The sequence below is a fragment of the Anas platyrhynchos genome, chromosome 7 (genome assembly GCF_047663525.1).
Source record: "Anas platyrhynchos isolate ZD024472 breed Pekin duck chromosome 7, IASCAAS_PekinDuck_T2T, whole genome shotgun sequence".
In the NCBI taxonomy this organism is placed as follows: Eukaryota; Metazoa; Chordata; class Aves; order Anseriformes; family Anatidae; genus Anas; species Anas platyrhynchos.
In genome coordinates, this window is record NC_092593.1 from 28,385,587 (window position 1) to 28,398,744 (window position 13,158).

The window sequence follows — 13,158 nt, forward strand, 5'->3', positions numbered from 1 at the left end:
GTGGACTACACATCATGAAGAATACTGATTACTGGTAGGAAAACTTCCTTTCTTCAAATGAGTCCACATGTACATTCTTACAGATGGAGTCTCAGGAGTTAGCCCTGCCATGAGATTTCTGGCAGAGGATGAGAATCCTATTGTGCAAATAAATGACCAAACTGATACCCCTACTGAAGAGTGGACTTAGCTTTGAATATTTCAAGAACAGCACTGCATGAATGTTAGAATTCTGGAGGTCTACACAGCAGATCGCTAGAACAGAAAACTACTGCCACCAAGGATGCTTGATACGTGTTAGAATGTTAGAAAGTGTTTTCATTCCATTTTCATGGTTTCATGGCAGATCCATATGCAACTGTTACAGTGTGCCAATAGTGGAATGCCAGAATCTTCTTGTAGGGAGCAAGTCTTCCTGAAAGTCCTGGGGCCGTGAAAATAAAAAGAGGGCCCTTCTAGCACTGCAGGTGTTACAGCTTCTGTTATAGAAGCAGGAAACCTCAGGAAAAATAACAAAAAGCTAGGATAAAACACCTCTAACTGCCACTGTTGAAGGCACTCGCAGTAGTTCCAGAGAAACCTAATCCCTGAAGGGAACAGCATATGAGGCTGTTCAACAGAAGGACCTGAATATTTTCCCTGTCTTCTGGAAAGGGCATTAGGCATAAAGTAAGGTCATTCATAGACGAAGATGAACAAGACTCTAGACTCTAAAAGTGGTCATGCAAGTAACCAGAGCACAACATTTAAATTGGAAGAGAACATCTCATCATAAATGTACCCATCACCACAGATCTCCAAAAGTAGGTCTACAGTGGGAGGGTGTTGTGCTGTCACATGACAGCCTGAAGCCAAATGGAACACAGAACTGAGATGGAATACTGTTTCTTCACATTCACCATCTAAGGAATAAGACGAAAAGCATCATGAAATTGTCCTGTAACAGCTCCCTTCAAAAATCAGTAAGAGGCACTGAGATATAGGAACTAAATTTTTTTGCAATGAAGAAGTATCGTGATAACCACCGGAATCTGCACAAATGTTTGCTGAGACACAGACATCTACAAACTCAAGACAAAGGAAGCATCCTAACATCCTGTTCTTTTTACAGAAGCTTAAGATCTGGCTCCAACCTAAACTTCTCTGCTTGAATGTAAGAAAGTAACTGCTGCAGCACTTTATGAACCAGGTTTTGTATGATTAGGAGCTGTAGGGATATAGATGATCTGGATTGATAGGGTTATTCTACTGTCAAAGAAACAATGTGAGGAAAATTCCTGCAAAACAATGGAAATGGTAAACAGCAGGGAGGCAAAATTGAGTCCCCTGACCATCCACATCCTAGCATAAGATATTATAAGCTTCCAAGATGATAGGTGACATGCTGGTTGCATCCCAATTGATGGGAAAGTTGGAGGCTGAAAACAAAAGACAGGTTTGATACTCTCACTACTATCTTTACCAGTCCAATTTGAAAAAAAAAAAATGGACTAAAGACCATTATGAGTCAAATACTGCTTCTTACCAAGGTTGGTTCCAAGACAGAAAGCATGCAAAATAGCCCGAGCTCATCAACAGGTGAGACGAAACATCATCCTTCCAGGAGCTACATAGGAGTTTTTAGGGAAATGCATACTAGATTCTCTCCTACAAATTCCCATGCTATCTTTCATGCAGACATTTCTTTGTGGATGCTTGCACTTCCCTGGTGGTTCTTGTGATTGGCATTCATGGTAGATAATCAAAGTGAACAGCCAAGGCAACTGAAGAGAATATAGCATTGAGAGTGGCCTGTGGGTTAAACAGCATCAACACAAGACATCATGCTGGTGCTAAGGGGTCTGTCTTATTTGCTAATTAAGACACTGTAAGAAGGTGGACCCACAGTGTCTCAGAACGAATAGCAAGGTCTGCAGAAAAGGACGGCAGAAGTGGACACTTTATGTCCATGACCTTTTAAGAAGCTGGCTCCTGAATAAAGCACACCAGGGATCTTCAAGGGTACTGAAATCAAAGCCATTTGGCTTGACTGAACAAGCCTCAGCAAGACTACTTGTTCTTGGCTAGGAGACTACTTTCATAGCACATTTCATAGAAATTAGAGAAAAGCCCAGCTTGGAAGGGACCTGAGATCTAGTCCAACCTTCATTTGCCCAAACGAAATTCAGGAATGTGAGCTCCTATGTTTTAAGATGTTTGAATGACTAAGGCATATAGTGACTTCCAAGACCTTACAGAAGTATTCCCTAAGTATGGAATACAGCTTTCAGGGACAGCATGACACTCAAATTAGGCTTTTGGTGAAAGCACTGCAATCTAAAGAAAGGGAAAAAACAGGGAAAGATCAAGACTCATCAGTCTGCAGAGTAATTCAAAGTGACAAGTGACAGGCAAGGAAATGGTGGTATGTTCTCTCCTGTGTGCCAAACACGAAGGGACAGAGCACATCCTTCATGATACTACACAGGAAAAACCATAAAACTTACAAGGCAAGGCACAAGTATATCCAATACTAGAATGTACACGCTGACTCATTTGAAAGAATTCATTAAGTTCTTTAAGACAACAATTTCTTTTCATTTGGCATAAATCTTTAAACAACTGCTCGTTTTTGTTTTTAAAGAGACAGTCACAAGCAACAAAATTCTTAGATTATCACCTAGAAAGCACCCTCTTATCTATGTTCTGACTTAGAGAATGTACAGAGACATTTCTGCTAAACTATACTTGACATGGAATTTTTATCATTCTGTCAAATTGAAATTAATCTGCCCTACAGACTAATAGCTTGATGCTGATGAGAGTTTTAAAACAGTTAATGAATTAAGTCATTTAACATCAGCTTAACCTACACGTAGTTTTGCCACTTACTACTTCTTTTAAAATATCAATAGCCATCCACTACAAGTCATATCACTTCAAGGCATAAGACGGATACACACTTAACTATCCCTCTCATCAGACAAGTCACTCCATGTTTCTCACTGATATATAAAATCATGATAGTGATGCCAATTGTCTGTAAATGACATCTTAAAACATACCAGCTTAGAAGAGGAGATCTCTGAATATTAACCAGCTTTCTTGGGCCTCTCTCCTCCCCAGAATGTTATCCCACGGGACTCTTTCAAGCCAATTCATGAAGAGGCCAAAGTCTCCTCTCCTTAAGTCCAGCATTGTGATCATGCTTCTTCCCTGCTCCTTCCTCTCATGATCTGGAATACTGCTATCTCATGATCACGTAGCCTTCAACTTTCACATCCCCAATGATCTCCCCTCTCCTTTTTTGTGAGTATGAGGTCCAGCAGAGCACCTCTCCTCAGTGACTCCTTTATCATTTGTGTCAGGAAGCTGTCATCACTGCACTCCAGGAACCTTCTGGTTTGCTTATGCCCTCCTGGGTTGTCCCTCCAGCAGGCATTAGGGTGTTTGAAGCCCCCATGAAGAGCAGAGCCCATAGATTTGAGGATGCCATTGGTACAAGGCCTCATCCACTTCTTCCCTGTCAGGTGGCCTACAGTAGACATCCACTACAATGTCACCTGTACCAATCTGCTCTACCCTTACCCATAAGCTCTTAGATGTCTCTTCATCCATCCCCAGGCAGACCTCCATGCACTCTAACTATTCTATCACGTAAAGGGAAACAACTCCTCCTCATCTCCCCAGCCTTTCCTTCCTAAAGAGCCTTCCACTGCAACCCTCCAGCCATGAGCATTCCTGTGTGACATGATTTAGGTGTTCCTGCTCCAGCAGGGGGATTGGACTAGATGATCTTTCAAGGTTCCTTCCAATCCCTAATATTCTGTGATTCTGTGATGAGAGCCATCTCACCATGTCTCTGTGATCCCAACACAACTGTAGACCTGCAACTGTACATGTCTACTTCCTCATGTTTATTCTTCACGCTGCATGCATTAGTGTAAATTCACTTCAGAGAGGCATCCCAGCATGCTGATTTCCCGCAGTTTCAGTGTCACGGCTTTATTAAGAGGAAATACCAAAATTGCCGCTTCCTGAATTTTTAAGTTATTATTGTTAATTGCATATCCAGCACCAGATAAAATATATTCTTCACAAATACTCTAGAGCAATTCAAAATGAGAGTCTGGCAGCAACACACACACTCACTATTAGTTTCAAAGATGACAAATTTCTATGCTAACCTAAGTTTCTAGGCCATAAACAAACACTAAAAGGTGGGTAAAGCCACATCAGGACAAAGCTAGGTCTTGGAATGTTGGAGAGCTAAAGATAAAAACAAAAAAGCAGCAATAAAAATAAAGCCTTCAAAAATAGTAAATTGCTGCCAGATATTGAACAATCTCACTAAATCACACTGTGAAGGGCTGAGAGAAACAGAGGAGGTATCTTGGACTACACATGCTCCTGTGGTACACAAAAAGGCTTAGAGAACTGCTGCAGGGGCTGCTGAAGAAAAAGAACTGTCACAGCACACAGAGCAGCTGCAGCTCAGTATGAACACATGGACTATCACTAGGAGAAACAACTGCTGGATAAAACATAACATTTCCTACTAAGATTTAAGGTGTTTTTTTTTTTTCCTGCTGTACTTGTTATTACATAGCTGTAAATCAGTCTGCACTAATGCTAACAAATGTACAAAAACACAACTCTGAAAACCAGTCAAATGCATGTGCTCACACAAAAACCTATAGTTGTTCAAGTTTATCATCAGTTAATTTCTACTGCAAACATTTAACAATTTAGTTGAGACAGTACTTAATACTGAAGTGTTCGGGTAATGTGTCAAAATGTAAGTCATACTACCTTGAAGATAATTCTCATTTACCAATTTCATTTGTTTCATCGGCATAAGCATAATAGAAAAGATAAGTTACATGGAGTTTGCGTAAACCTACATGAAATGTTTTCCTACCTCCAGGCATAATCTGACCAACATCCTGTACAGTTAAAATGGACAACTTCTCTTCTGTATCCACTCTTATCACACCAAAACTAAGACAATTCATAGATAACACTGCTTTTCCTGGAGGAGGCCCACCCAGTTCTGGAGGTCTGAAAAACAGAAAGTCAAATCAGAATGAACCAACTGAACTGGCTTAGGGTCATCAAAAACACAGTGCAATTCTGTCAGGTCTATTAAGGCTAACCAAAATAATGGTCTTTCATCCTACACAAACAAGAGTTCAAGACTGGTAACGTATTTTACTAGATTAAAAAAATAGTTAGATCAAAACATCACATAGCTTCCTCCCACCCTAAAACATTACGGAGAGGAGTTAGATCTATTACGGGCAAAGTGTCAAGAATAAGTATTCAAAGGCTGAATCTTCTGTCCAACAGAAAAATTAGGAAGTGTTTGTAGGCTCAACAATACTCTCTGAGATGTATTGGTTGAGGACTAACAACTCCATTTTGTGCAGTTGCTCACCTTTTGTGATGACATAGAACAGAAGAATCCAAGTGTTATATAAAAAAAAATCTATTTTTTTTTATTTATTTATTGGGAAAGGTCAGTTCCTGCAGCAGAGAAGATTCTCCAATATTTAGGGATTTTTTTGTATCAAATTTTCTTGAAATGTATTTTCCCCAAAAAAGTACATTTTGTTCAAAACCATGGCCCAAAAAATCCAGCATTCATGTGCCTATTCATAAGCAAAGCATGCTGCTTTCTCAGCACATCACTTTCTATCTCTAGAAATTGAATGGAATTTTCCAGGCCAATTACAATTATTATTGTTTTTCTTTGGCCCCTTATTACAAGACAAAATATGTAAGTCATTGATTAATTGAATTTTCAGTATCTTCTTCCTCCCAAGTAAGCAGAAGTCTTGATTTTAGTGGCATTTCCTAAAGGTCTTACAGCAAACTCAGTGAGGATCAGACCCCATTTTCCAAAATGCTTAAAAATAGTATGGCTGATTACTTCTGGAATATATAACATTTTAAATAAATAAGCAAATAAATAAATAAATAAATAAACAAACACACACACACTTATGTGTATATATATAAAAATTCCCACTTCCTTCAGTGAAGGTGAAACCTGCAAGCCTCAGACTTCCTCTGTCTAGGTCTTTGATCACCTTTGTGTATGTAGTTGTCTTTTTTTGGCAACTACCTTATCACCAGACACATTTCAATAGTCAAGAAATGTTTTCAGCCCAGTTCTCAGAAAAAATAAAATAAAATAAAGAATTACCTGCGAATAGCAACAGTTAGTGCCTCTGAGGAACTAGCACAGGGGCAGATTACTTCCGGTCTCAAACCTCTGGATTGAAATACATTCAGGAACGCATCACAAGAAGATATTGACCCTAAAAAGAACAGGCACACAATTGGAAACATTTCTGCCAAGTGCAGGAAAGCTTGATCTGCAGAATTTCAAAATCTATGCTTACCCTAAGCCCAGTTGTACAAAGACTGTATCCTTGCACAGAAACTACACACTTTCAAACTGCCTAAAGGACACAGTAGCCTACAATTAGATTCCAGATTTGAAGAAAAAAAAGTGGTTAACAAATTCACAGAACGAAATTCTGTGACTCTCTGCATACTCAGAACAGATTTATGAAATTCTGCATAATTTTCCTGAGGCAACGATCCATAAAACTTCACATTATTGAAAGTCTGCCAATGATGCAGTTCTTAAGTTCCTATACAAGTGTTTCTTTCAGATGCCACAGAATTACTCCTTAGTGATAATTCAGGCTGGCAGCAATGACACTGCTGAGAGAAGCCTGAGGGCTATCAAAAGGGACTTCAGGGGACTGGGGTGGTTACTGGATGGAGTGGGTGCACAGGTGTGAGTTTATGTGGCAAGCTTTTGGTAGCAGGGGGCCATAGGTGTGGCTTCTGTGAGAAGAATCCAGAAGCTGCCCCATGTTAGATAAGGGCCCTGCTGATGGCCAGAACCAGGCCAGAAAGTGATATTATCTGTGCCTCTGTGAAAGCCTATTTAAGAAAGGGAAAAGAAAACAGCTGGGGAACAGCAGCTGGGAGAGTGAGAGGAGTGAGAAACAGCCTTGCAGACTCCAAGGTCAGTGAAGAAGGAGGGGGAGAGGTGCTCCAGGCGCCGGAGCAGAAGTTCGCCTGAGGCCTGTGGTGAGGAACATGGTGAAGCAGGCTGTCCCCCTGCAGCCCGTGGAGTACCATGTTGGGGCAGGGTTCCACTGCAGCCCCTGGAGACCCACGGTGGAGCAGGTGGACCTGCACTGACGGAAGCTGCCACCTGTGGAAGACCCCTGCCAGAGCAGGCCCCAGGCCAGACCAGCTGCCCGTGGGGGACCCAGGTTGGAGCAGAGTGCTCCTGCTGGATGGACCCCGTGGTACAGACCCATATCTGGAGCAGTTCTTGAAGAGCTGCTGCCTGTGGCAAGCCCACACAGGATCAGTTTAGGAAGGATGGCATGCTGTGGGAGGGAACCCACACTGGATCAAGGGAAGAGGGTGACTGAGAAGGAGCGATGGAGACAAAGCGCTATAGACTGACCCCCACGCTACTTGGGGGTGAGGGCAATGGTGAAACTGAAGTGCATCCACACCAATGCACACAGCATGGGTAACAAACAGGAAGAGCTGGAAGCCCTATGGGAATGTACAGAAATCAGACACATTGCAACTCAAAGACTTCTTCTACCTGCACTACATGAGCAACTACTTCAAAACTGACATTATGATTTACTTTAAATTTAAAAATCCTATTTCAAATTACATTGCCAACTATTTTTTATGTAAAGAGTAACAGAATATTTTCTGTGAAAGTTTCTCTCCAGTGTTCTTAGCAAAGAAATGCTGCTGTCTGCCTTTCTGAAGATGAACTGCTGAGCTCCTACAGTACAGAAACAGTGTTGTGATTTAGAACGTACTTCAGTTCACCTTGGACTGACAGCTCAGAAAATACACCTGTACTTACATGGATTAGCTCCATCTGCCACTATTAACATTCGTAAAGAGCTTAGACTGACATCTCTCTGATCTCTCTGAGCCAAAAGTGACCAGTGCATATCACGTGATTTTACTACTGCGACACGGGCTGAAAATTAAATGAAGAAAATAATTATGGCGTGTGTGCAGAACAAAATAAAGACAAAATTTATTAAATTATACAAATATTTTTGCGTATTTACATAAATTTATTAAACAAATTACAAACTACTACTATTTAACTACTATGACCTGTCTCCAAATGGACTTGATTATAGAATTCAAATGCTTACTATAAACTCAATTAACAGGATGAGAAATAGTCATCATTAAAGATCTATCAGAATAAGCCATCGAAGTTGCTTATCAATCAATCCATCAGTACATTTAACACTGTATTTGTAGTACTTGATTGCTAAAGCTGAGGCATCACGGTGGCAAAGGAAGTCAGCTGGATAAAACACCAGTGGCCTTGCCTACAGCAGACATCTTACACAGATTTTAATTTAATGTTGCCTGTTTTTTTTTTGTTTGTTTGTTTTTAATAAATCATCAGAGAAAAGGTAGGTAAAGTAATAATACTTTAAGGTTACCTTTGTATGAGCAGACTTTCTGTATCCACGAAAGTGGATTAACCTTCATTAGCGCATAGGGAATACTGATGACATGCATCCTGTTCATAACACTCTGAGAAAAATATTAAAAAAAAAGTTTCAAGCGGTTCAAAGAATACACATAATATATTTTTAATAAACACACCAATATCTTTTTAAAAAAACACAGCTACAGCATAACTCTCACATTTCACTATCAGTGAAAATTATGTGTACAGTCAATAAAAATGTAAGGTATATCTGTACAGTCTGTTAGTGAAAAGGGACTATTTTATTAATAAAAATATAAATAATTAAATATAGTTCTCAAACTGTGGTTTATGACCGCATTCTGATGTTAATGCACTACCCCAAAGAGAACCTTATTGCTGCAGTTTAATTCATTCAAATACTTACTGTTAGTACTCCATGCCAAAGGCCAGCATCTCTTTTGAAATCCAAGACATTTGTTAGTGTTTCAGCTGAAAACAAAGGAAAAAACTATCAGATTTAAAAAGCGGTATATAGGCTGCTTAATCTGAAAGTGTCTTATATTACTTACTACAATCATCTTAAAAGTACAATTATAGACTAGATTATTACAAAGAATTTAAGACCTAATTTTCAGTTTAATACCACTTCCACATGTTTGTTACCTTTGCCAAAGGGCTATGCAGGCTGAAACAATGCTTTTGATGCCAACTGCTGAAATTTTCAACTAAAAATTGTTTAGCTATACTTGAAATAATTAAATTCTTGATTCTTAATTTCTTGAGAAATATTATCATGGCTGTACTAAATTTACTTCTATGCTTTCTCTGAGAAATTCAAAAGCCTTACGTGATTCAAAACACAGAATCAAAGTTTGGCATAAGATCTAATCTGATTTTAGAAGGATGTCTTTTGTTGATCAGGTGAAATTTGCTTACCACTGATGTAGGATGATTACATGTAAAAGAAATGGTTCTTCAAGGTATTTACTATTCTTGTTAAATTTTCAGAAAATACAAGAAAATACACAGCTATTTCCCAATAAACAGAAAACTTCAGCAAGCCAGTCACATACCCATTCATCCCCTGGGTGACTGAGAACTCCAAGGGCTCTAAGACACATAAGTTGTCCCAGCCATAAAATCATAAAGGTTGGAAAAGACCTCCAAGATCATTTGGTCTAACCACCCCCCTACCGCCAGGATCATCCACTAAATCATGTCCCTAAGCACCACGTTCAACCTTTCCTTAAACACCTCCAGAGATGGTGACTCCACCACCTCCCTTGTGAGCCTGTAATTAAGGAAATGCACATCTTCTATAGCCTCGAATATTTTCAGCCTTCAGGAAAAGTGGAGTGCATATGTAAGTGTTGGCTGGTAGAAGGCTGTCGGCAGTTTCACAGAATCTTATGACAGATTTTGTATGATGCTCAGAGAGAGAATCTGAAGTATGAGAAAGTATCTAAAGCTTATTTAAAGTTCATTTAAGACAGTAGACATGATTTGGCAATGTAGTTTTCCTGGATAATCAAAGCTATGATCATCATTCTAAAGTTGTAGTTAACTTACCTTCTGAATAGCCACATGCCTGAGTCAATGCATGACAGTGTGCCAGCATGGAAGCATGAGATATAGTAATGCCCACTGTGCTCCCCTCTTTACTTGTTTTGTACTGAAAAGAGAAAGTTTACACGCTCATTAGTTTAACAACAAAATAAAGAAAATTTAATGTAGTGAACTTAAAGGATATTTTATTATAAAAAGGTGAACTTTTTTTTTTTTTAATAATCAAAGAGCTATGTAAAAGATGCATTTATGTTCAGCAAATATTCTAATATCAAAGGAAACCTGACCATCTCTCTACCCCATTTAAACAAATTCTCCCAGGGATCCCAAAATGCCAGTATAACCACTCACACACCAGTTTTCCTGGTAGCCTTGAGGAAAACACTCTTGTTCCACAATTATACATATTATAGTCATCTTTTTTGTAGCACCAGAAGATTAAAGGAAGAAAATGTGCTGTGACATAAACGGGAATAGTGTAATAATAAGTTAGGCATATTATACTGGATCACCTCAATATAAGCAATCTCAGCACTGGCATCCCGTACTTGCGGATGCCAGTCCTTAGCTGGTTTTGCCAGATGTTTTCCATCAATCACAAACCAAATGAGACGAGGCCAACCTTCAAATGAAAAAAAAAAGAAAAAAGTTAGTATCATTATACTTCCAAAGTACTTTTTCCCCCCAGTATTCTGGGTAGCGACACGTAGCAAGTAAATGCTGCAGCATCACACCCCTGACAGGAAGAAGAAGCACTAAGTACTCTCTTTACAATTATGGCAGTTTGTCTTTATACATAAGCTAGAAGCATACAAGCAAAGTCAAAGAAGTGGCTTAACACCAACAATCAATATACACATCCTTTATTGTATAAAGAAATTTGAGTATCTCAGAAACATACCTTTGAACGTAACTACCTCACCAGTCTGAGCTTTAGGAAGGCCTTTTTGACAAGCATCAGTGGTTAAAGCTAGTGTTACTCCACAACTGCCCAAAAGAAATCCAATTTGCTGGCTGCCTGCATCCTACAGAGAAATGAAGTTTTAGCAAACTTAGTAATAAATCACACTTTAGCACAGTTTACTGCAACTTTTCCATGTTTTGAAATTAAGACGAATGATACCACAGGAAAAGAAAATCCTTGGTCAAAAGATTTTTTTTTGTTGTTAGCACTGAACTTTACACTCAAAATGCATCAACTTTTGCTTAGTGCCAACTAATTGGCAGTAGATCTGATAAACAATGGAAGCAAAACAATATTTGTGCATGTTTCTCGAACCCTGCAGGGAAGTTCATATGTTCTGGCAAAACTCAGAGATGGTCTTATGCTGCCTCTGAGTCCCGAGGCACTGAAGAACAGAGCCTGTAACTTTTCAGGCCTGATTTCACACCTCTTCTAATAACTTCCAACATTTGAGGGATTATCCACGTATTTGCAAAACTGTGATATCTCTGCCTGTCTCTGTTCCCATTACATAGACTGGGAGCTGAAAATATCACATTTCTGTAGTATATTTTAAGAAATAATTTCACACATCTTTAAAAAAAAATAAATCTACAAGTATACATCCTAAAATAGCTAACTTCTTTGCTTCATAGCTTTTTCTCCCTTCTCAAAATATTATACATTTTATGAACATATTAACATGTATTTACAGTTGGTAAACTACTGAGAAGCAGAGTTAAGTAATTAAGCTGATGCATCATACTGCTTTCAAACATGCAGGGTCCTAGGGATCCTACTTCATTTGTGAAGCCAAAAAAACTGAATATATTTGCCTACCTTTCTGGTTAGTGGAACTTCTATTGGGACAGGAATAAGTTCTGCCAGGAGACATCCATAAAAAGCCACCATAAACATAACTGGATCACTATTAGGAAATACAAGAGCTACCTACAAAAATACATTAAAAAACATGAAATGCTTTTTGTTGTTATTTGGAGGGGGATGGTTTTTTAAGTTTGTGGGAAAAAATTGTCATAACACTGCTGGGGTCACAAACTAGGAGCAGAAATACTGAATGTTGTGATAATACAGTATTAAAAATCACAGTATTACAAAGCTTTCTTTAGCTAAAACTGTTCCACACTGTCTATTTTATCCACATAGACCAATCAAACAAACCTACCCGGTCTCCAGGCTTCAGCAGTGGTTCATTCCTAGTGGTTAGCTTGTTTAGCAGGGTATACGCTAACTTCAAGCTCCGACTCCACAGTTTGCCTAAAGATGATGCAGAAATCAAAGAAATAGCTTTTAACTGGCAAATGTCACAGCTTTTAACTGGCAAATGTCGATGCTCTATATACACACAAGTTGGTTGTGTGAAAACAGAATTAGTGGTCACACAAGCATTCTGGAAAAGTGAACACTGCTTTTGCAAAAGCAATCACACCACAGAAGCCTGCTGAGCTCATCTGCAGTATCAGTGCACACACACACACACAGTCTGGTTGATATAACTTAAGTGTATTTCCAACAAAACTTAGACAACTCCTTATTAAGGGTTCTTAGAGAAATCAAACTGCCTGGGATAAAAATAAAAATTCTAATTTGGCCAAAAAATAACTGAAATTTAAGAAACAAAGGGTACAAACAAATGCCATAATATCCATCTCTGTGAAATGCCAGTTCAGTGCTCAATAGTCATCTACACAGCCTTCAATAACTCAGAACAAAAAATGCATCCAAACTATTAAATACAAAGACAAAAACCTAATTAATTATTTGACACAGCATAGAAGACGATCTTCAACAATCCTCCAAAAAGAAGAGTATTGATTAAAACAAACTCTTCATAAAAAGTTGAGCAACAGCAAAACCCTTCCACTGTTAATGGCAAATCAAAGCATGTAGAACCCAGGGAGCCACATTGTAGCATGCATTTGGTACAGTTTTCTAGTATGGTGTCTTGGACTTGCATCCATGCTCTTCAGACCATGTAGCCAACCATCATGTAATTTGTGTTTGTCAGTCTCAAACTTCCTCAATTCAACATCTTTTTTTGCTGTGTAACATATATGCAAGTTTATATATTATAAGTTTTATATATATGTATATTAAAAAAAAAAAAAGTACACACAACAAAAACACAAAA

The 13,158-nt window shown here is 38.7% G+C and overlaps 1 protein-coding gene across 17 annotated transcripts in view; it reads right to left on the reverse strand.

Annotated features, from left to right (window-relative positions):
* DIP2A (disco interacting protein 2 homolog A) overlaps positions 1-13,158 on the reverse strand; it is a 115,657-nt gene that overhangs the window by 42,968 nt on the left and 59,531 nt on the right. For 16 of the 17 annotated variants that reach the window (XM_072041101.1, XM_072041100.1, XM_072041092.1 and 13 more), the window contains 10 exons: positions 12,189-12,284; positions 11,847-11,953; positions 10,965-11,088; positions 10,576-10,685; positions 10,067-10,169; positions 8,922-8,986; positions 8,505-8,598; positions 7,901-8,020; positions 6,188-6,302; positions 4,901-5,040 (listed from right to left, as the gene is read on the reverse strand). In XM_072041101.1, the coding sequence (XP_071897202.1) occupies positions 4,901-5,040; positions 6,188-6,302; positions 7,901-8,020; positions 8,505-8,598; positions 8,922-8,986; positions 10,067-10,169; positions 10,576-10,685; positions 10,965-11,088; positions 11,847-11,953; positions 12,189-12,284 (1,074 nt within the window). Of the gene's footprint in view, positions 1-4,900; positions 5,041-6,187; positions 6,303-7,900; positions 8,021-8,504; positions 8,599-8,921; positions 8,987-10,066; positions 10,170-10,575; positions 10,686-10,964; positions 11,089-11,846; positions 11,958-12,188; positions 12,285-13,158 lie in introns of all 17 variants that reach the window. The other variant, XM_038181992.2, reaches the window with a different exon arrangement.